The sequence below is a fragment of the Anabas testudineus genome, chromosome 22 (genome assembly GCF_900324465.2).
Source record: "Anabas testudineus chromosome 22, fAnaTes1.2, whole genome shotgun sequence".
Lineage (NCBI taxonomy): Eukaryota > Metazoa > Chordata > Actinopteri > Anabantiformes > Anabantidae > Anabas > Anabas testudineus.
Window position 1 is genome coordinate 13,867,329 of NC_046630.1, and position 23,121 is coordinate 13,890,449.

At 42.0% G+C, this 23,121-nt stretch overlaps 2 protein-coding genes across 6 annotated transcripts in view; one reads left to right on the plus strand and one right to left on the minus strand.

Annotated features, from left to right (window-relative positions):
- Positions 1 to 1,569: 1,569 nt before the first annotated feature.
- Positions 1,570 to 4,682, minus strand: nefma (neurofilament, medium polypeptide a). Its single transcript, XM_026340182.1, has 4 exons — positions 4,248 to 4,682; positions 3,267 to 3,391; positions 2,926 to 3,157; positions 1,570 to 2,748 (listed from the first exon to the last, which is right to left on the minus strand). The coding sequence occupies exons 1-4, from the start codon at positions 4,680 to 4,682 to the stop codon at positions 1,570 to 1,572; spliced, it is 1,971 nt and encodes a 656-aa protein (XP_026195967.1).
- Positions 4,683 to 4,728: 46 nt separating this feature from the next.
- Positions 4,729 to 23,121, plus strand: part of ank1b (ankyrin 1, erythrocytic b) — a 75,470-nt gene continuing 57,077 nt past the window's right edge. For all 5 annotated transcript variants that reach the window (XM_026339922.1, XM_026339923.1, XM_026339925.1 and 2 more), the window contains exon 1: positions 4,729 to 5,297. In XM_026339922.1, the coding sequence (XP_026195707.1) occupies positions 4,830 to 5,297 (468 nt within the window). In that variant the 5' untranslated portion in view covers positions 4,729 to 4,829. The remainder of the gene's footprint in view (positions 5,298 to 23,121) is intronic.

Here is a 23,121-nt window from a genome sequence, read left to right on the forward strand (position 1 = left end):
CACACAATAACACAGACTGTCAATAACAGTCCACTGTAATGTTGTTCAAATAATTAAAGGCTTTAAATTAAAACAAGCACAAGAACGTAAATAAAAATAGAACACATCACTGATCAGCCGTTGGTTTGACTTTATTTAGTAAGTTAGCTCTAGGAAATAATATTGCTGTCAGATTTGTCATATGACGCATTTTAAAAAAGCTCTTATGAATATTATTAATACATTTCTTCATCAAAGCTTCAGCATTTATGTGACCATTAATGCTTCCTCTGGTTTCATGTGAAATTTACGAGGTAAATGAGTTATTATTGTCATCTCGTGCAAATGGCACAAGTGTATTTTATATGCTTTTTAACCACTGAGTATACAAATATATAAATGAGTAATTGAAGGCAATGTTTCACAGACAGATATTAATGTAAAGCATGTTTAGAATAACATAAAATGACAAGAGACATCTTTTTTTTTCTTTGTTATGACGTTTATTGAGCAAATGCTGCTGGGAAATCATTCATGAAGAGTAAAGACATGGGTTTGCAAACAGTAGCACCTCATTTATTTCTGTATTTAGAGTCAAGTCCATCCTATGCGTACATGAATGCACAGATCACGTTGCACCCATCCATCCATCCATCCGTCCGTCCGTTTGTGGCCGCCGCTTTTCCTGTTAAGGGTCGCAGGGGTGCCGGAGCCAGTCCCAGCTATCATCGGGCATAAAGGCAGGGTGCACCCTGGACACAGGTCACCGGGTCGTCTATCACAGGTATAGCTTCACATTTACAGTTGTAATATTTTTTTCATTTGCACTCAGGTAAACATAACAGACACTGACAAAAAGCATGTTTAAGGCTAGGAGTTTCTTCAGGTTTGTTAAGCTTTAGTTTGCTTCAGTTACTGGATGTACATGGTCGTGTGTTTATGATATTGCTGCCCATCGCTTTCTTCACTGTACCTACGTTTGTGTATTTGTTGTTAGTTTATTTTGGCTCAGTTGGTATCTTCACGTGTCAAGTAAGGCTTCTTCAGTAGAGCGTGTGTCTCTACATCGGGGACCCCCACCCCACCCACCCGCCTGCCCATCTCCACCTTCATTTATACTGAAAAGAAATCCTCCCACGTTGAATAAGATTCCTCTCGCTCTCCCACCCACATTGCATTCACTATGATCCTTGTAAATATTTACTCTTTTTACTACCATACACACAGAGAGGAAAGTGCTCCCCTCCCCTGAGCTAGCATGCAGAGACGCACCCTCCCTCCCGCCCGAGAGCTCCCCCCGTGAACTGCGGAAAGAAAGAAGAAAAGAGGTTTAAATATCTCCGCTTGTCGCCCGCTGCACTGGCAGCGAAGCCCGTTTTTGAAAGCTTTCACTCAACATGCATTTTTGAAAGTTGTAGCGTTTAACTTTTGGCTTCTCTCTATGATTTGTTTTGTATGTTTCGACAGTGGTTTATCTTTATTACATCGCTCTAGCTGTATGATTTTCTTTATGTTAGTTCTTGGTTGATTGCTTCTGGTCTCCTCCTCTGGCCCAACCTCCCCGCTCCTTCTCCTCAGCCTGCCGCCCGCTCAGTCGCCCTCTGTGACCTGCTTGACGGACTGGGTGGAGTGCTTTTCCGTCTTCTTGGTGGAGACCAGCTTCTCCTGCAGCACCTCCTCCACCTCCTTCACTGTCTCGGTCACAGTGACGGATTTGGTGACGTGCTGGGATCCGTCCTCTCCGGTGGTGATTGTCTCCACAGTCTTGGTGATCACCACTTTCTGGCTGCCATCTTCCTTGACGGGGCTCTCGTCCACGCCGTTAGCGATCACATCAGCTTCTTTGCCCTCGTCCTTCTTCCCTTTTTCTTCGGGGCTGTCTATGTCACCATTCATGGCTACGTCCTTCTTTTCTACCTTCTTGTCATCTGTGGAGCCGCTCTTTTTCTCTTCAGCAGCCTTAGGAGCCTCACTCTTGGCGGTCTCTGTCTTTGGAGATTCAGCTTTTGGCGATTCTGCTTTTGGGGATTCAGGTTTTGGGGATTCAGCTTTTGGGGATTCAGCTTTTGGGGATTCAGCCTTTGGGGATTCAGGTTTTGGAGATTCTGACCTGGGGGACTCAGCTTTTGGGGAGCCAGGTTTGGGGGATCCAGCCTTTGGAGAACCTTCCTTAGGAGACTCAGACTTAGGAGACGCAGGCTTGGGAGATTCAGATTTAGGAGACGCAGGTTTAGGTGATTCAGACTTAGGGGATTCAGGCTTTGGGGATTCGGGTTTTGAGGCCTCTGTTTTGGGAGCCTCTTCTTCCTTCTTGACTTCAGGTTTTGCAGCCTCGGTTTTTGCAGCTTCTGTCTTGGCCTCAGCTTTTTCTGATTTGTCATCAGCTTTCTCATCTTTCACCTGCTTCTCGTCTTCTTTCTTGTCTTTGTCTGCATCCTCCTTTTCCTCTTTCTCGTCTCCACTTTTAGATGCTTTGTCACTGCCTGCGTCTTCATCGCCGGCCTCCTCTTCAGCACCAGCTTCCTCTGCCGCTTCCTCCTCTCCTCCACTGGCCTCCTTGTCTCCGGCCGTCTCTTTTTCAGGAGAGGCTTTAGACTCAGGAGCTTTTGAGGACAATACCGTCTCCTCCACTTCTTCCTCTTCTCCTCCCTCTTCTCCTTCTCCATCGCCTCCCTCTGCATCATCCCCCTTTTCTCCCTCATCTTCTCCCTCCCCCTCACCTTCTTCTTCCTTTTCTTCCTCCTCACCATCTTCTCCTTCCCCCTCTTCCTCCTCCTCATCACCTTTTCCTTCCCCTTCTTCCTCATCCTCTTCTTCCTTAGCAGGTGCGCTAGAGCTCACTTTAGCTTCAGTGGCGGCTACTACTTCTTCCTCCTCTCCACCTTCTTCTTCCTCTTCCTCTTCTCCCTCACCCTCTCCTCCTTCCTCCTCTTGCTCCTCTCCTGCCTCTCCTCCTTCTCCCTCCGTGGCTGACAGCTCTTGTGCTATTTCTGCCAGGGCCTCGTCCATGTCAGCCCTGTCATCCTCCACCCTCGTCTCCTCAATGATCTCCTCCACAAACTTGTGCTGCACCTTAAGTTTGGGAGGTTCTGATTTAGGTTTTGGGATTTTGGGGGCTGTGACCACGGGGCGATAAGGGAAAGTGCTGAAGTGGGTCTCCTCACCCTCTAGGAGTTTTCTGGAGCAATTAAAATTAAAAGGATACAAAATACATTTAAACATTTCTTAAAACGTCTGTAAATGCTGCGTAAAAAAAGACTGTGTGTCAGATACGCATCCGTATTTACCTGTATGCAGCAATCTCAATGTCCAAAGCCATCTTGACATTGAGCAGGTCCTGGTACTCGCGGAGATGACGGGCCATCTCCCATTTGGTGCTCTTGAGCTCATTATCCAGCTGGTGAATTGTTTCCTGAAGAGACACAGAGCAAACAACACAAAGTTGATTAGTCACAGCAGAAATATGTGCAGGTTCACAGCTTTGCAGTTATTATCACTGCACACGGAGACTCAGTTTGACTTCAGTGTCTGTCCCTCTTTTATTCTCTCTGCACTGTTTCTCAACTCTCTGTCTGTGTGCCAGGGGCTGCTGTTTTAATATATTCTGACGCAATACAGTATTCTAGATTTGTTGAATGCCTCTTTTTCAAGGGCAGCCTCCACACTTGCTCATTACACCCCCTCCCCCCCCCCCAAATCTCAGTGGTGTGATGCAAGGACGGAGCCAATGAAGGTATCGACCCATGCCTCTGACTCAGCAGAAGAGGGAGAGAGAGAGAGAGAGAGAGAGAGGGAGAGAGAGAGAGTCTGCTGCAGTGTCTCCCTTTAACCGCTTCCTGATGCGTGGAAACCTCTCAGGCTTGTAAAGCAGTCAGCGCTGAGTGATGGCAAAGCGCAAAGATGCGCATATAGAAATAATTACGAAGCAGAACATGTTTTACCACAGCATCTCAACCTTGACACAGAAATATATGACCAGCTTTTTGCTATAATGTACAATCATTATGCAATTTTTACTATTTTTATAGTGCCTTCAAAACTGCGTCATTAAAATACACAAATGTGACATTTTAAGCACTTCTTCCATTAATATGTAAAATTGAATAACCCTCGTGATGGACTTTAAAACACATAAAGTGTGTGCTCAACTGCAAAACATCCAACAGATAAGCTCATTTAGTATTTTAAAGTCTATACTAGCCCCACAGTGGCCAACTACACAAGCTTTTACGCACGGCTGTGTGGCTGCTTGACTGCGGTTCGCCTACCTGTAGGCTGGCCAGGTCGCTGTTGTGGCGGTCCTCGATGTCGTTGAGCTGCCTCTCCAGCGAGTCTCTTGTCCCGCGGACGGACTCCAGCTCCACCGTCTTAGTCTGCAGCTGGCGGCGGTAGTCGGCGATCTCATCCCGGGCGGACTTGATGGCGTCCTTGTTCTGCTCCGCAGCCTCGGTGAGCTTGGCGTAGCGGCACATGAACCAGTTCTCCACCTGCTGCAGATTCTGGTTGGAGTGTCCCTCCAGCTCGGAGCGGATCTCCCGGAGAGCTTCGGTGATGTCTCCCTTGTGGAGGTCTTTCCTCTCCACGGTCACCTGAGACGCCTGAATCTGGGCAAAAAGATCGCTCACCTCTTCCTCGTGGTTGTTGCGTATGAAGGCGATCTCATCCTGCAGCGACTGAACTTTCTTTTCCAACTCCGACTTCATCAACTCTGTGTCGTTCGTGTCCTTCTTCAGGACGCGGATTATGGCCTCTGTCTCCTCCCGGATGCGCGCTTCCTCTTCGAAGCGGTCCCGGAGCCGCTGGATGTCCTCCTCGATGTGTTCGGTGTCCAGCTGAATTTGCGCCTTGTCATGGTGGATCTGCTCCAGCACGGAGCGCAGCTCCTGCAGCTCCTGGTCGTAGAGGTCGCCCAGCTGGGAGCGCGACACCTGCTTCTGCCGCAGTGCCTGGATCTCCGCCTCGATCTGCTTGTTCTGCTGCTCCAGGTAGTGAACCTTGTCGATGTAGTTGACAAAGCGGTCATTGAGCCCTTGGAGTTGCTCTTTCTCGTTAGACCGCTTGTAGTCTCCGTTCAGGATGGAGGTTTGACTGTAATCAACGCTGTCGGCAGAGCTCAGGACAGTGGAGCTGTATGCCCGGGATGCCGGCACATTCACGGTCCTCTTGTAAGACGTGGTCATGGTGGAGCCGGGACTTGCCCTGGACCAGGACTGGGAGCGAAAACCGCTGGAGGGTGTGCCGCTGGAGCGGCTGTAGCCGTAGCTCGTCGTCCTAGTATCCATAACTCTCCTGAAGGGGCTTCCTATCGTGTCCACCGGGTAACTCATCCGGCCAGACTACCGTAGGGGGGATGTGCGCAGAAATGAAGGGTGCAGGAGGTGGAGGCGTGTGTATGTGGGTGTATGTGTGTTATGTGTGTGTGTGCAGGTGAGGAGTGTACGGCTCTCACAGCGACTGAGAGCTCCTCTATCTGCTCCTTATATATCTGAGACTGTGGCGCTAACAAGGCAAGTCCAAGCAGTTTTGTTCCATCCATTGCTGGGAGGGAGGGAGAGAGGGGAGGGGGGGGGGGGTGTCTGCTGATGGTCCGGGGCCCCGTTCACTCTGAACCACGTGGGCTGGAGATAGATAGATAGATAGATAGATAGATAGATGGATAGATGGATAGATAGATAGATAGATGGATAGATAGATGGATGGATAGATGGATAGATGGATAGATAGATGGATAGATGGATAGATGGATAGATGGATAGATGGATAGATGGATAGATAGATGGATAGATAGATGGATAGATAGATGGATAGATGGATAGATAGATAGATAGATGGATTTGTCTATCTATTTAAAACTGTTTTTCTTATTTCAGCACCACGGACAGCGACAAGCAAAGCAACAGTTACTCGTTTCCTCAGAGGAAAAAAGCTTGTGTGATAAAATAAAAGTAATTTTTTTTTTAACTGGTTATTGAAGCAGACTGTGAATGCAAGTACTCAACTCAGGGACAGTGACAGTTTTCGTAGCAGCTGAATATCACTGACACAAAGGAAAAAGGAAAGGGAAGATGTTGCCTGTCTTGTTACTTGACTTTGTGAATGTTACAACATGTCATCCCCCAATGTGTGTGTGTGTGTGTGTGTGTGTTTTGAGTTGTATGTCTAGAAACTACTTAGCTTTACTGTATAGTGTTAATATTTACACACCACATGGAGAGAGGCTGTCTGCAGGATCCACATTACAGCAGAAGGTAAGTCACACGGGAGCTGGTGGCTTATCCATCTAACTGCTGAGGCATTTTCCCTGAACACTGTGGGATGCTGGCGTTGGTGTGGTATTGATCCTCCTGTCAGTCATTTGATGCTTCACTGTAATCTCAGGTCACGCCGGTCAATGCAAAAAAAACGATTACCAGTTGTTGGAGGTAGTGCACCAAAAACAGCTGCATCAGCGGTTTTTGATGAGCCGTTACTTGACGTATTTAATGCTGTCAAAACCATCAATACACTCCTCCACATGTGCAGCCATACTTTAAGTTCAGCAACCTGAACTGTTTCAACTTAGTCATACTAATAGTGGCTTTTGTGCATTAACTTCCTGTATATATATATGTATATATACACATATATACATAGACAGACAACTGATTCTGCTTCTCAGTACTGATTTAAACATCAGTCACCTGTCTACATTTTCTTGTCTTTCCTCGTCAGTTTTCCAGCAGATTTAATGCATCAAGCATGGCCAATTTTAGATTGCTCCAGAGAGAGAAAGGAAGACAGAGAGAGAGAGAGAGAGAGCCAGACAGAGGGAGAGATGGGCAAAATGGCATCTACTCCTGTGCGTGTGTGTGCATGTCTGTGTCTGTCTATTTTAAGCGCTAATGTGTATTGTAAATGATAATATTTCAAGAGCTGCAATCGCAGTCTCCTCCGTGGCTGATGTTCCGGTGTCCTTGAACCACTGTCCCGTGACTCTTTTTGTTCAGGCCTTCACGCTGTCTGCCCGATTTCAGACGCACGTATTTCATTGATGGGGGGCGTTTGCTCTGAACGTCAAGGTGCTTTTAGATCCTCTACCAGGGCGGTGGGGGGGGGTGTGATGTATACAGCGAGGGTGTGTGGGATGGGCAAAAACAGGGGAGTCACTCGACATCAGTTCTGGGCTCCAGCGCACTGCAGAAGGGTTGGAGAGCTTTCAAATGGCACTGCAGCAGAAACTAACTCTAGCAGGCAGATGAGCCCAACCCAGTGAGCCACAAGTCTGTCCCACGCTCCAACCTGCAGAAACCGTCAACAGAGTTTAAAAAGTGTGTGTGCTCCCCTTTTAATGAGGTCAAGGTTTGGGCAGCTTTATGAGACATGATGCAGAGGCATGTTGTCATATTTGCTGATGTAGACAATAAAAGGAGAGCATGGCCTTTTATTCAACAGATACACTGGTATACATATGTATAAGTAGCAGCTTTTTTTTTCTAATGATAGGATAATGAATTTTTGTGCATCTGTGGTTAATAAAGTGCCTCATTAAACCCAAGCAGAACACTTATACAGAACACTAGTGTACTAAGTGTACTACATATTATATATTTAGATAAAGGTTATACTGCAAAAGTAAACAGTCCAAATACCACAACTGCTGTGTCATAACAATAACATGGCGACCGGTTGCTCTATTGTCCCATACATGTTCTTGAGGTAAAATAGAGACTATCACAAGTCAGTAGAGAGAAAATATGACACTGAAAGCAAATACAGGGTCCTTAAATAAGATTTATATTGAAGAGGCTCAGCTCACTGCTGCAGCGGTGGGTTGGTGGGCAGGTGGGTGAGGCCAGAAGATTAATGAACCATTAGATTGGTGGTAACAATATTGTGGTTGCTACACATGTGTCCATGACATGTGAGTAATTTAAGGAGAAATAAATACAGTGTTGTTTTAGTAAAAAAAACAAAAAAACAAAACGCTGGATAAGCTTGACTTAAACTAAATCAAGTTGGTGTGAAAGAATCCTTTCTTAAAGGATCTCACTTAATCCAGAGAGGGATTGTTATTTTAAGTAATAGGCCTTCCCCAAACATAATATTCTCTAAGATTTAATTGTTTGCCCAAACATTCCTTTAATTGGAAATAGACTGTAGATTATGGAAATATACTTTTGGCCATGTGTTGTATGAGCCAACTTGAACACACTAGATGCACACACAGCAGATACTGAGCTGCACAAATCAACCAGTTTGTCCCATCCTCCCTTCTCTCTTTCTTTCTTTACAAGTTTGTGGCTCTGATGTAGCATTACACTTGATGTAACATGTGCCTTCAATTTGTCATACACAGAAATATATTACAGCACGGTAGCACGTACTGGACACTCAGTGTGTTAATTGTAATAGTAGAGAAAGTAATGTAAACTCAGATATGGTAAGCTATCCGTTACTATATCATCGTCCTCAGTGTGTATGTGTGTCCACATCAGAGTCCTGACAGTGGAGGATTTGGATCACTGCCTGTTCAGCTTCCATTTGAGTTTTTTTGTTTGTTTGTTTTTTTATATTGATTAACATTTTTCACAGGTTTTTCACAGCGCTGCAGTTGCACATATGGGCAGAAAATAAATCTATATGGAGGTTGTTTTTTTTAGGTTGAGTGAAAAATACTTGACACAGCACAGATAAACTGACTGATTATATTGTCTCTGAGTAAGTGAATGAGGTAATTTAAACATTCTGTCTGGTAAAATTATTCAGATTCGTTCCTCTGACAGCTTAAATCTCATTAGATTCTGTATGTCATCAGAGCAGCAGCCAAACACAGCTAAAAGACTGCAAACTTTATTTAAGAATGATTTAATGAAGTTATTAATTTGTTCTTTGTTCATCTTGCAGTATTCTGCATGGGTCAGAGCTCTGTTCGGGTTGTGGATTGGCTGTTAAGATGGATGGGTGAGCGGTGTAAAGGTTGAGAGACTCAGATGGTGAGGTACGCAGGGTGGGACAGGCTGTATGGGGGCGATGTTAGTGGGAGGTCTGGAGGCAGTGATGATGTCATGTATTGTGGCAGGGCATAAAAAAAGCAACAAGACTGGAAGATAGGAGTCTAAAAAGGGAGGGGTTACACTAGGATCTGCAGTTTATCTGCAATGCATCAGTAGCTCTCTCTCTCTTTCTCTCTCTCTCTCTCTCTCTCTCTTGCTCTGAGTGTGTGTAGTTCGGGCAGATGCAGCGTTTCTTCTCGTAGGTGATTCTCTCTGGACGGCTAAAGAGCTACAGAAATAAATCGGATCACATTCTCCTCATGCAGGGAAAACGGTTGGCAAAAACCCAAGAAACTTAGCCGTCCATTAATTTCACGCCACAATAAGCTGTCAGACTGGACTTGAATGAAGGAGATGTCAGGAGTGAGAAGTTTGATCGTCCTGGGGAAACAGAAGACACTGTAGGGTGAAGATGCACAAAACACTCGCTCCTCTAAAATTCTTTCAGCAGCACTTCCTCAGCAGGGGAGACATCCTGCTTTCAATAAAACGCTAACATTAGTTTTACCTTCTAGTTATACAAGAGGAGAGAGTTATGAAAAAAATATATATATATATGACAAAGTGGGGAACTTGACATAAATCTACTGGCTTCTTGAACAAATGCAAAACCAAGTTCATTCACACAGACTTTATATTGCAGTGCACTTTCCTCTTTTAGTCCCAGTGATGAAAGTGATGTGTTGATTAACCAGTGATTTATATTGTTTTGATTTCCTGCAGCATCCAGTGCCACAGATAAATGACTTAGCATCTTGCCTGATAATCAGGGTGCTTATTTACGCTCTGCACTGTGATAGCATTTACTAATAGCATTTACTACCTCCTTATGTCACATTGCAAGAAGTTACTCTGAGAGCTTTGTGCTTTATGTTTCTGATGCACCGTCCACTTAAATCAAACAAGAGTTGCTAACAGAACTTTTAAAAACAGCCATTTGAAAGTAAAGAAGCAGACGCCTGAAAAAGAGAAGCCGCGAGCTCAGACTTGGGGAAAGGATGGACGGATCGACTTTATGGTTAGAGAAGCCGAAGCATCAATGAACGAGGAGAGTTTTCGAAATATATTGTGTTTGCAACTGTGTTATCTAAAACATAATGATTGTTTTTACATTTATGCATCACATAAAACTTAAATCAGTCGAACCAACTGAATTTAATGCACCTAAACTGTTTTCCAATGGATGTAAATTCATAGAGATCAATTCCATAAAATCTGAGTTATTTTAGAAAGATATCTATTTACTGTTATCTGTTCTCTGGCAGTTTAGTAGCGACACTAAATCATGTCCAGCAGACTGTGACTGTTTGCTGTATAGAGCACTTTCTACTGCCTTCAGATGGGCTGTGCTGTTCCCTTCATTGCCATATGAGCCCCTGTTGTCCCTGAACCTTGTGTGTCAGCATGTATTGTGTGGCTGTGTGAGTTGTCAATATGTCCCTGCGCCAATGTCACTGACACAAATTCGTCTACGCGTGTTGTCGTTTGCAAATAGAGCAACCTGATGTCATCTGGGGGGGTGGGGGTCTCTGTTGTGGAGGTTGTTTGGACAACGGTCCAATTACAGAGTGGATCAAGCATCAGGTCGTTCTCGTGCCGCCATGGCACGTGTCATACATGTGAGAGGAAGAGGTTACATAGCAGCTAACTCACTTGTTCACTCTGAGAGAAATTTCTGCTTGTAAGGACACTATCGCTGGCAGTGACAGATAGTAGTAGCAATTTCCAGAGTTCTATTTATCTATTGGCAATATCCTGGACCGTCTACACTGGTGTGACATCACGCTGTTAATCTGCAGTCATCACCACCCTCATTCTCTGCAACCCCCCTCCCTCCCCCTGCTGTCTCCACCTACACAAAAGCAGATTCACTGTCTCTCTTTTTATGGCTCCATCCTCCTTCATCATTTTCTTAGACGTTTTAATGCTATGCCCTCTGTGGACTAGCTACGCAGCACCTGTGCTTCAGGAAATTACCTCAATGCGTATTTTTCTGTTGCACCAGACGAAGGGTGAAGAAACCAGACATCTGCACAAAAGCCTAAAAACCATCTACAAAAGCCAGCGGGGCCTTATGGGTCAGCAGTACTGTGAAGAGGCCCAGTCAGTGAGATGAGGGACATGAAATGCTTGTCAGATACTGAACCTGCCTTTGCAAACACTTGTTTCATTACATTCTTACACATTTAGTTTTTTTAGGTGTTTTTTTTTAACAGGAAACTGTCACAAAGTGAAAACCATTATCATTATGAGACAGAAATAAACAGCTGAAGCTCTTCAGGCTGCTTTACTTGAACAAATCACTTAAATCCCACTAATGCAAGTCATCAATTTGAAAAAAAAGTTTGTTTGTTTTACTAAATTGAAAACCTGCTGCCTGTTCGGTACCAACAGTCAGAGTCAAGTGTTGAAGCTCAAAGCCACTAGTCTCAAGCAGAGATGAGGACGTCTCGTAGTCTCACTTCTTTTTATCACCACATAAATTAATTATTTACCCAACTTTACTCCCAACTTATGCTACCTCAAATCATTTTGGGAAATTAATGAATAGATCTTTCTTCATATACAGTACCGTATGTTGTAATACTCCCCTGTTAATAAAGAAAATTTAAAGAGTAAAGAAAAATGTATTTCCTGATTAGGTCAAACTGTTGCTTTGTTTAGTGTATTTTGTTAATTAGCAAGTTATGACGCAAACACGATAAATAAAGATGGTGAACGTGGAAACATTACAGTCTGCTAAATGTCAATCATTGTGAACATGGTTGCACGTAAGTATTCTGTGTAGCTGACATCGTGTGACAAGACAAGGTGATGATGGGGACGATTCCCATTCCCATGTTGCCATGTCAGCGTTCTTGTGCTTTTCAATGAAGCACCATGTTAAATGTGTGTGTGCAGAGCTTTCAAAAGATTTTGACTGTCCCAGCCATAATTAAAACTTGACTATAGATATATAAGTAGATATATAAGATATTATAAGTAGGAAATTCATTATTACGATAACTCTGATGTGATGTGAGCACAGCATTAGCCTTTAGTGTCACAGAGTGACCAGTCTGATGTAAATGATGTCACAGCTATAGTAACTGTACATTTACCAATAGTTAAAAGAAAATAAGGTGAGAACTGTTAAGAATATATTTGTTCAGATTTGACCATAGACGGAGATGAACTTCTTCTAAAATCTAGATGATAAAATAAAAGAAATATTGTATTAAAGCACTTGCATTAGTGCAAATATAGAAATAGAAGAATATTTGGTAAAATAAGTAAAAAATAAGAAATGACAGAATTGGTTCCCTCATTTAAAAACGTCTATTTTAAGCTTCTCTTTTGTGGCTGCACGCTCCTAAACCTGACGAACTGAGTTTAAACAAAAGTAACAACAGAGGCAGGGAGGAATGAACCTGTAAAAACTGTTTAGAGAGATTCCAGTGGAACAGCTGCATAATACTCTGTTTGTACCATTTCCATCTGATTAATGGGCAAAAGCATTAACGAGTGGCTCAAGGAAGAAATACACAGGGGTAATAAAACTCATTCTGTATGTTTGTGTGAAAGAGTGGCTTAAAGGTTGTGTGTCTAGCAACAAGTGTGTATGTGTGTGTGTGTGCGTGTTGGGCCTGTTGAGAATCTACTTGAGCTACAGACTGAGGTGCATAGAGGAAAGTGGAGTCATGCTGCAGAGGTTGAGCTGCAGAATCATGACAGCTGAATGAGGGAGGGACAGAAGAGGGGAGGGAGGGGGGAACAGAGGCATTGAGGTTTACAAAGTACAAAGGTGTGTGTGTGTGTGTGTGTGTGTGTGTGTGTGTGTGTGTGTGTGTGTGTGTGTGTGTGTGTGTGTGTGTGTGTGTGTGTGTGTATGTATGTATGTGTGCATTGCAGTCATACTTTACTATCCATTTCAACCTCATTACGTAATTGTATCTGTTGCTGCAGCATGATCAGGTCATTGTTGCAGAGAAAGGTCTGGTTTCTGTCCATACCACTGAACTCAACAACTCCTCTAAACAGCAGTATTTATAATGAGCTTCTTAATGGCTCATAAGACTGATCTGCCACAGCCCTAGTTAACAACTGGTTGAATTTATGAAGCTGAATTTATTTGGTTTGTATTATGGAAAGATCAGGATCATGGTTAAAAGGCTGTTGGTAGGACATTGGACAGAAACCTTGGTCTTTGATGTCAAAGTCAAAAGGTCGGGGTGTGTATATTTACATAGTTTTCCATCTTTAACAGTTGCTCATGCCACCGTGCAGGCGACCGCCTCGGCTGAAGTCACTACTCTGTATGTAAGGTCCTTGTAAACGTTTGAGAAAACCATCAAGCTTAATAATGGTTCAATTATCAAGAGACATTATTTGGACTTTGGGGTGAATGTGATTCTGTAATTCAGACAATGGCTGGAGGTGAACAAGGGGACATTTATTTATAGACAGTAATAGATTCACCAACAGTATCCAATCCTGCTAAATTCCACTTGGTATTCTAAGAGAGTGTGTAATCCCTCAAGTCAGAGCGGCCGACTGTTTCCAATGAATTTGTGTGTGTTTGTGATTGTTTAGTTTGTGTGTGTGTGTGCTATCACGTACTTAATATATAGCTTAAGTAGCTTACAATAGCACAATAGTTTTCATTGTTAACAGAACATTAACAATTTTGCCGTAACACTGTATATTTTCTACATTCAAATTTTTGTTAGGACACACCAAGCCGACATCCAAGAAAAATATTTAGGAGCTGGCGTTTCATGACTGTTTAGGTTGGAGAACTTGTTGGCACCTAGCTGTGATGATAAAAGTCAGGATTATGTTTAGAGGATGCGCGTATGCATGTCTGCATGATGCAGAACTGACTACCGCAATCTCAGTATTCGTATTCTAAAATAAAAAACTATCCGAAGATGCATAGCAGAGGTGCATTAAAAGAAAAGACGGATACGAGATTGATAAAAGAAAAAGGGGATGGAGATAGATTGCTGCCCTAATGGAGATGACTCATGGTTGCTGGAGCCTTGCATCAGCACTGTGTGTCAGCTTTGCTCTTACATGAAAATCCTTGAAGTGAGTGCTTCACATTTTTTATTTAAAATGAACAAATGCTGCAGTTACACACCCTTCCCCAGTCTCACACACCCCACCGCTCTTCCTTCCACTGCGTGAGTTGTGTTTGTTCCGATCTATGATTTGTACATTTGAAAGGTCTTCATAAACATATGCCACAGTCTGTGTGAAAATTTATGCAGTTCGCAATTTCCCTTTAGGGACAACAAAGTCTACATATAATTATAAAGTATGCTTTTAGTCTTTTTCTGCACCAACACCTCAATTTGAAATAACTGAACATCTGGAACACGGCTGATTAGTATCACTTGATTTGGGGAAAAAGGGAATGAGTTTGTTTGTTTGCACTAATCTCTCCATTAAGGCAGGTTGTTGCATCTGGTTTTCTCCGAATAAGAGAGTTAGTTTCTGCACCTTGATCGAACAGCTCAATATTCTGTGTGGCTTGAGTCCAGGCGGGCCTTCATGTGTATTGAGCTGAGGAGAGGCTTCCTTCGAGCCTCCCTGCCATAAAGCCTAGCTGGAGGGCTGCAGTGATGGTGGTCCTTCCTCCTTTCCTCCTTCTTGTCCTATCTCCACACAGGATCTCACTCAGACTCACCTCTGGGTTCGAGGCCACCTCTATTGCTAAGGCCCCTCTCCAACCTCCACTGATTGCTCTGTTTGGCTGGGCGACCAGCTCTTGGAAGAGTCCTGGTCGTGCCAAACTTGTAAAATGTTAGTACAGTAATAACAATGTAAAATAATTTTCTTGATGATAAAAATGTAATAAAGTAATTTGGTGGTAGTATTTTTTTAATCAGATAGAGGCTAAGGAAGTTAGAAAAAAGAGTGTTGTGTGAGTAATTCAATTGCAAAACTTGTTATCTGTTATCCACTCACCTCCCTTTTCTTACTGCAAGCTGTGCTGTAAAGAGTCGGTCTGAGATAGTACAGTTAGTGCAGCATCACGGTTGAGTAAGTCGTCTCTGCGGCTTGGATCATGAAACGTGCAGTCAGGCAACCCTGACTGGTGAATGGTAACGACTGAGCTTAACTCTGCATATTTCATGAGACTGAAACAGGCTGCGGAAAAGTGCACAGCAGCAAAACGTATAACCACTGTTACAGTCTCGCATTTTGTTGACAAAATATATATTTTTTGATATTAATTAAATATTTTAAATGTTAATATAAATATTGTTACATTTATCACGCAGATTTGAAAAAAGTTAAAGATGACAGACAACAGATGGCAAGCTTGACTAATTACACAGACTTTAATATTAATATGTCCATTGAAAACTATTCACAGCATCAGAAACAGCCATCAGAGAGTTCTCACAAATAGAGTTGTCCCTCCAAACCAGAGAGAAAAGTAAGGTACAGTATCAGCAACATGAAAGATTTGGACATCTGTAAGATGTAAGAGACACGTCACACATTTTTGAGTACATGAGGAAGAGAGAAGTGCAGTTAAAACACCAAAGACTGACAGAGATGAAATATCACAGGCTTCCCCCTCGAGTTGCCTGACTCACTCTGATGTCTCAGAAGTGCCAAAATGCTTCGTCTTCAGTCATGAGAGATGCTCTAGCTCCATCGGCATCTCTCTGAAGAGAGAGTGAGAGGGAGGGAAACACACGTGTGGTAGCGTGTTTTGCATTTTGGGTGTGGCGAGTGTTCCCTGGTGTGTGACGAGCATGACGTTTTTTTTTGTTTTTTTTCTCCAGAGAGTCCCAAAAAGTCTTTCTTCTGTTTTGCAGCATTGTTATTTTTGCCTCTGCCACATGTTGTTTTCTCTAAATTAACTCTTCAAAGCCAACCACGGCGGTTTGAACAAGAATATTTTAAGGGCTTGACGTGAACTCATGCTGCATATGTGCGGTGGTAAAAATATCAAAACATACATCTAAAAGTTTACATGAGTCACCATTATTATGTTCATCCTCGAGTTTATGCAAGTCAGTTAAATGTGTGTATTCGTGTCTGCACACTGCTGCATGCTTGTGCACATGTTAATGTTCTCACTGTTGCAGTACAGTAGTGGTCTGTATACCATGCTATACCCTACTAAGTCTGATGTTTACGTTATAATTTCAACCACAGGTTTCAGTGAGGTAGGATTTAGCCTGGGAGAACTTATCAATATTTAAGTACTAACGCAGTCAGGCCCCATTGCTGGAAATGCTGAATTGTAAATAACTGAAACAACAGTTCGCATTACTCTATTGTTGCCCTGTGTTCACACAAACAAAAATGTGAATCATTTAGTTTTAGCTTGTGCAGGATTTTTAAATCCCCTTTTCCTTACAACAAGTGATGTGACAGAAAAAACATTTAACTTATTCTGCATTACAAACTAAATATGTGATTTTTATGTAGCATACGTTTTCCACTAGTGTGACAGATTGTTAAGTCCACTTATTAAAATTATTTTCATGAATTAAGGCTTTTAAAAACTTTAACTTGGCTAATAAAGGAGATCAACACTAAGTTATGGTTCATGTTTATTTAATTTTTGGAAAATCACCCCATTGTGTTGACTCTGTCAAGCACAGAATCATGGGAAATGGCAAAGAGAGACGAGTGAGCACAAGATGAATGCATTTATTCACACAATCACAAAGTTTGTAGCAAAACTTTTAAATATAAAAATGCCAGTTAGTTTGGTTTATGGAGATAAAAAGAAATAAATAAACACTTTCTGCCTCATTGTTTCTTCAAAATCCTCCAACTTTCTCTGATATATATCTCTGTGTCGTTTTCACTCTCGCCTGTTTATCCCTTCTCTCGCTCGCCCTGTATCCCCACTGCTTCTGTCTCAGTCTCATTTCCTCTTAAAAGCAGACACAGCTCTCTTGATAGAAAAGCAGCAACATTATCAATTACTCCCCGTCTCCTGCACCAAATAACCCCCAGTGCAGACACAGCACATTTTCCCACCTTAGAGAGAGAAGAGTGGGCAGGGGCTGAGGGGGGGGGGGGGGGGGGGGGGGGGGGGGGGGGCAGTGAGATGCATGCATGCACAATGTAAAACAGCAGCAGAAATTTAGTATATGCTGATGATCATGTGCAAAAATGCAAGCATGTGAAGAACTACTATCAGTTATCTGAAGTCTGATTTGTTGAATTATTGACTTACCAATAATTTACGATACATTGAATGTGTCTCTTTCCACAAGTTGTTTTTGTTTAATATTATCTGATCAAACTATAATCTGCATCCACATCTTATGCTTTGCATAACAATGCTGAATAGCCTGTGGTTTTCACACTTTTCAAAGTCTACAACAGAGTTTTGGTTAGTTAGGTCAAATTAAGTGGAGTCCAGTAAGTCCAGTGTTTAACTTGACTTTTGAACTAATACCCTAAAATATAACCATAACTCTAATACTTAGCTAAAGTCTCATAAATTTTTTTTTCAAATCATGTAAGAAAAACTATCTTGCTACTGCTACATACTTCACTGTCACAGTGATATTTTGTCACATTCTCCCCACAACACATCTACCGCACCTCCCCTGCACTGTTCTGTTTCCTTCTCTGCTCCTTCCATCTACTGAGCCAACGCCCAGTTGCTGCAGTGCAGCTCATCTCCCCCGATTCCAAAAACTCTCTCTCTCTCTTTCTCTCTCTCTCTCTCTCTCTCTCTCTCTCTCTTTCTCTCTCTCTCTCTCTCTCTGCAGTGAGGCAGTGGGGAGGGCAAAGGGACAGGGAAGTGAGTTATTTTGCTCATTCACCAGCTCGAAACTGCACTACCCTATAAATAAAAACAAAAGGAATAAGTGCTTCATCTACAATTTAGAGTAAATGTTTAACAAATAAAAGAATATTCTCATTTGAAAAAGTTGATTTAAGGGAAGTTAGACACTTTATGACCTAACTTAAGTGTTATTTATTCATTTTTAATTACATATTCATAAACACAAACCTTTAAAACAAAAACTGCAGCAGAGAAAATATCCCTCATATGTAACGTCTTCCTTCCTCCACTCCACCAAACTAATGACCTCAAACAGACTTGAGCAGCTCATCTAAATGTGTGTTTAATTTGTTGAACGTTGAGAGTGGTTTGGGATGTTTTTTTCCTTGAGACTATAATGACCTTAATGACTTTAATGACTAACCATTAAAACGCTTTAGAATGTGTTGTCCCAGAGCGTGATAAGTGTTACGCAATCCCTTTGGGAATAATTGAAAAGTGAGGAGACACAAGGTGTAGATCGCATCTTCTGAGAAAGATGAGGCCATTACAGGGAGTGAGGAATAGTTCGGGAGTTGTTACCAATGTTGGTGATAGAAAAGGAACAGATAGTTCTTTAAAAGACAGAAGGCCTTAATTTAAGTCTCACAGAGAAGATAGCAACACGTGACAGATGGCAGAGAGAACAGAGAGCTGACAGTAATGCTGGTTGGTTTGTATATAATCTACCCTATTATCCATTCAATCATCTTGTGATTTTTCTGCTGATGAAGACAAAAAGATGCATTTAAAAAGTTTCCAAGGACATTAAAACACTTTCAAAATGTAGGCAGCACCCAACTACTGTAGTTATTACAAGTTGGACTTTCTGAGTGGCACCTGTCAAGCATTTAAACATCAAATATAAAGTTGAAATGTTCTTGTTCGTGTGTTATCGTTTTCTAGAGAATATTAAATGAATCTCACAGTGTACATTGCTGTGCTGTGTCTGCTCTATCACACCTTGGGCTGCCATTTGAAGAGGATCAGACCTCTACATCTCAGCAGTATCTGCTAATCTATGGAACAAGGTATTTGCTGTTGCACTTTGCAGAATCACTGCAAAGCAAACACAAAACACATTTACTGTAACATCAGTCTTGTAAAAAAAAAAAAAAAGAAGAAAAAAGGTCAGCCAGTCAATGAGCATTGATTCAGAGCAGCACAGGCCTTGTCCTCAAGTGTTCTTGAGCTGCTCTCTCGGGCCCTGCCAGGTAATCCGAGCCTCAGAGGTCAGCGAATTTCCCGACAGCAGGGTGAGGGAGACAAGGCTGCAGCTCCAGAGCAAAGAAGAGACAAACTACTCGAATCAACACCTCTCAGTCTATCTCTTATTTTTCCTACAAACCAATAACAGAGAGTTGGATGCTGGTTGCGAGCTGTACGTTTAAGGCACAAGAAATCCATTAACAGTTTAAAAGCAACTAAATATACAAGCTGCATCATCACCGGCTGCTCCCTGAAAGGGCTTCGACAATGAAAAAAGACACTGTGTTATGAGCAGTGCAGAATCGCATGTGCAGTAGTCTCCTCATCAGCGTTTCAGATGGAAAGAGAGAAAGTTTGCATTATTCTTCGGCTTGACAGGAAGCTGGTCTGCAGTATTGTGGCGTCTTGGCTTCCACAGGGGTGACTCTGAGATAATTTCTGGGTGTCTGCCAAGCGCTTTTCACCCCCGAGCACTTTGATTTTCACAGAGTGGTTCTAGCGTGCCCAGTTCTAATGATCAATGGCTCCTAATGGAGGAGCGGTCATGCACAGCACGAGATTAAAAAGAACACTAAGATTCTGCACGTTTCTCTAAAGCCATTTTCCCTGTGGCCACATAAATCAACTGGGGCAAATCTAATTTTTATGATCCATCTGACTGTGCAGGATTCATACCGAGAATAAGTTGTAAAGGGTTTTTTTAACTTAGCAAGTGCCTTAGTATTTAAAGATATAGTCTAACATTTTAGAAAATGTTTCCTGCATCATGTTTGACACTTAAAAAGAAGTTATAGCCAGGAAACTTTAAGCTTAGCATAAAATATGGAAGCACGGGGAAACAGCTAGTCTACTGTTTAATTCATACAGCAACCACAGTGGTTAAGGTTGCTGGAGTTTTTGCTGGTTGGTCATGCACAGTATCCTTTGTAAGACAGTAATCAGTATACCACAGCTTATCGTATGCTGAGGTGGCTTGATTAGCTGTCATGTTGGAATAATAGTTGTGTATACAGAAGCTGCATAGATATTTTAAGTGACTGAGACAACGTAATGGGCCCACAGCACAGGAAACAGAATGGAAGCCAGTTCTTATAAGATAATATCATATTTTGCTTACATTTGGTCATGACTGCAATGCTTTCTCCTGTTCGCCTGCGGGTTTCTTTGTTGAGACTTTGCTGACACCTACAGTTCCAAGTGTGTAAATGGGTAAGTGTGCTACTACGGCTTTACAAGTAATTACAAGGCACAGCTGTAGTAGATTAGTGGCATAGCAGACATTAGTGGCTGTAGTAGTAGTATTAGTCTGGTAAGAGTCGCAGCGCTAAATAAAAGGAAGCAGAAACACATGTTCTTTTGGGTTGACATCAGCTGATTGACTTGGCCAGTGAAGAATACTGGGCTTATAACTTTACATATAGCTTTTTCTATATGTTTTGAATCATTATCCATCTGCAATATGAAGTTTCATACTTTTATTAACAGGTTATTAATAAACACCAGTGATACAGTTCTATTGGCTGCCACTCATCCTTGTAACACTGCCTCCACCATGTCTGACAGGTGACATTGTGTGCCGTGGATCATGAGCCGTCCCTTTCTTCTCCATACTTTTGTTAGTTAATCTTGGTTTCATCAGTCCAAAGAATCGTATTCCAGAGCATGGCAGGCTTTTAAATGCGATTTCTGATCAGCTCCCCAGATCGAACGTGGGCTTTCCGTTTGTCTTTACCTTCATAAAGTGTCTCTTTACTGTAGACTTTGACATATCACACCTACTGAACCTCTTCAAGGGTGTTCTGGACTTCACCAGATATTGTAGATAATGTTTTTTCTTCACAATGGACAGCATTTGTCATTCACTTTAATTGTTTTCTACTGACCTGTATGTTATTATTGCCAGATTTAGTTCCCAAAAGTTACTGAAATATTCCACCATTCTAGCAATCACACAAACATTCCCACTATAAATCAAGTATAGACAAAGATGTTCCCACTTCCACTGTTCACTCGCCCTGAAAAACAGTAAATATTAAGGTGGAATCGCATAATTAAACCTCTAATCAAAGCAGATAATATGACACATAGTTGACTGTCTGTTCCCAAAACAACCAGTAAACAATAAGATCAGGGTGAAGAGAAAGACATGTCCTATGTTTCAGTACTCACAACCTCACTTCTTCTTTCAGTGACGGCTGTAAACTTCAGAATAAAAACAGCAGCTCTGAACATTTTTTTTTTCTTGCTGAGTAAAGTGCAAGTCATCATCAAGGGCAAAGACTAGAGGGGAGAGAGTTCATTTTGGAGTTGGGCCAGCTGACGTGTAATACCACTGGAGAGACATTGCAGTACAGTCGGGCAATTCAAGTACATGAACCAAACATCCCTCCAACACATTTGTGCAACAACAGGAATAAATAATTAAAGTGCCTAAAAAAAGATCAAAGTCTAACCACAGAAAAGATAGAAATTTAAAAAAAGAAAGAAAATATGAGTGAACTTTATTTAGACTCTGATTAGATACAAACAGAAAATGCTCAACTTTCCCATGGAAATGACCACAACTAAAAGTGTTCATAGTTTAATGTCTTCCAAAGGACAAAGACGGCATCTTGAGAGGCAAGAGCAAAATTATTAGTCCCAATATGTGTGTGTGTGTGTGTGTGTGTGTGTGTGTGTGTGTGTGTGTGTGTGTGTGTGTGTGTGTGTGTGTGTGTGTGTGTGTTCTCTTTCAATACACATCTGACCAAACACATCTGAACTTTATTTGAAGAATCCAGTAAACAGAACACAAAGAGCCACACAGGACTTGTGTGGTGAAGGGTATGGGAAATTGTTCTTGTGGTTGCAATAGCACGTAGCAGTCACCTGATGGCAGTACAATATCATGAGCATGAGATGGTCCAATATGTTGTAGTGCAGTTTGTGGCTTTAAATAGCAGCAACATCTGTAAATCTCAGCACTGTAGTCTCATGCAAACTCACCATCCACAGCAAACTGTTTAATCTAGTCAGAAATGTAGAGCGTTACATGCTGGTACGACTTCACTGGTGCAACTAAGACAGAAACTCTGTAATTCACTCCTGTAAATTAGAATATTATTTCATTCATGTTTGGTGAATATTAATACAGTACTGAAGTAATTATGTTATTAAGACAAAGGTTGCAATACACTTTTCAATTCATAGGTTGGATATCAATGCAATAGGTTAACAAATATTATATTTGTTTGAGAGTTTACATTTGAAAACTTGCAGAAAATGTTCATGAACTTATTGACTATATCAAGTTGTCAATTTTAAGACAAATGAATGTGAAAATAGATTCAAGTTCTGAGTCTGCTTCAGATCATCCAGCCATCTGAGAATGGGTTTTGTTATTTTTATTACGGCCCTTTGCCTGCAGCACATATATTAGTATTTTCAGCGTGTTATACAGACCCTTCATATTGTTTTGCCACATATGTCAGTCTTCTTCAGGCAACACAGAAAATGATAGCCTACATTTTGTCTGTATTGTGCACACTACAGTTTGGCTGCAGAGCCGGTAGAATAACAGAGAGCCACCTGCTCCCTCATTTCTACTGTTTAATGTTTATTGCCAACATTATGACACAAGTATTTGGACACATCCTCTCATTTTCTATCTTTAATTCTATTATTTTCTACATAATAGTTTTATATGTATATGACATAACATACTGGATTAAGTGCAACACGTGTAAACATTTCATATTTTACATTTCTTCAGTCAGTTGTGTACAACTCTCGTTGTAACTCCGGACTAAGCATCCAGACTGATATCCGTGAATCACGGAGGAGGTGTGATGATGATGAGTGGGTGCTTGGGCGGCGACACTGTTGGTGATTTACTCAGTATTCAAGGCAAACTTACCCAGCATGGATACCACAACATTTAGCAGACACGGCGTCGTCCCCTCTGGTTTGTTTGGTGGAGCCATCTGCTTTTAAACAGCATCTCCAGGCTGTGGAGAGGCGATCGGACCAGGAAGGAGCGCGGTGGAGTGGTGGTGCATTCAGGTGATGATGTGCAAGGAGTGCTCGGTTGGAAGGTTATGGAAAGTTATTTTAGTAATAATCAGATAT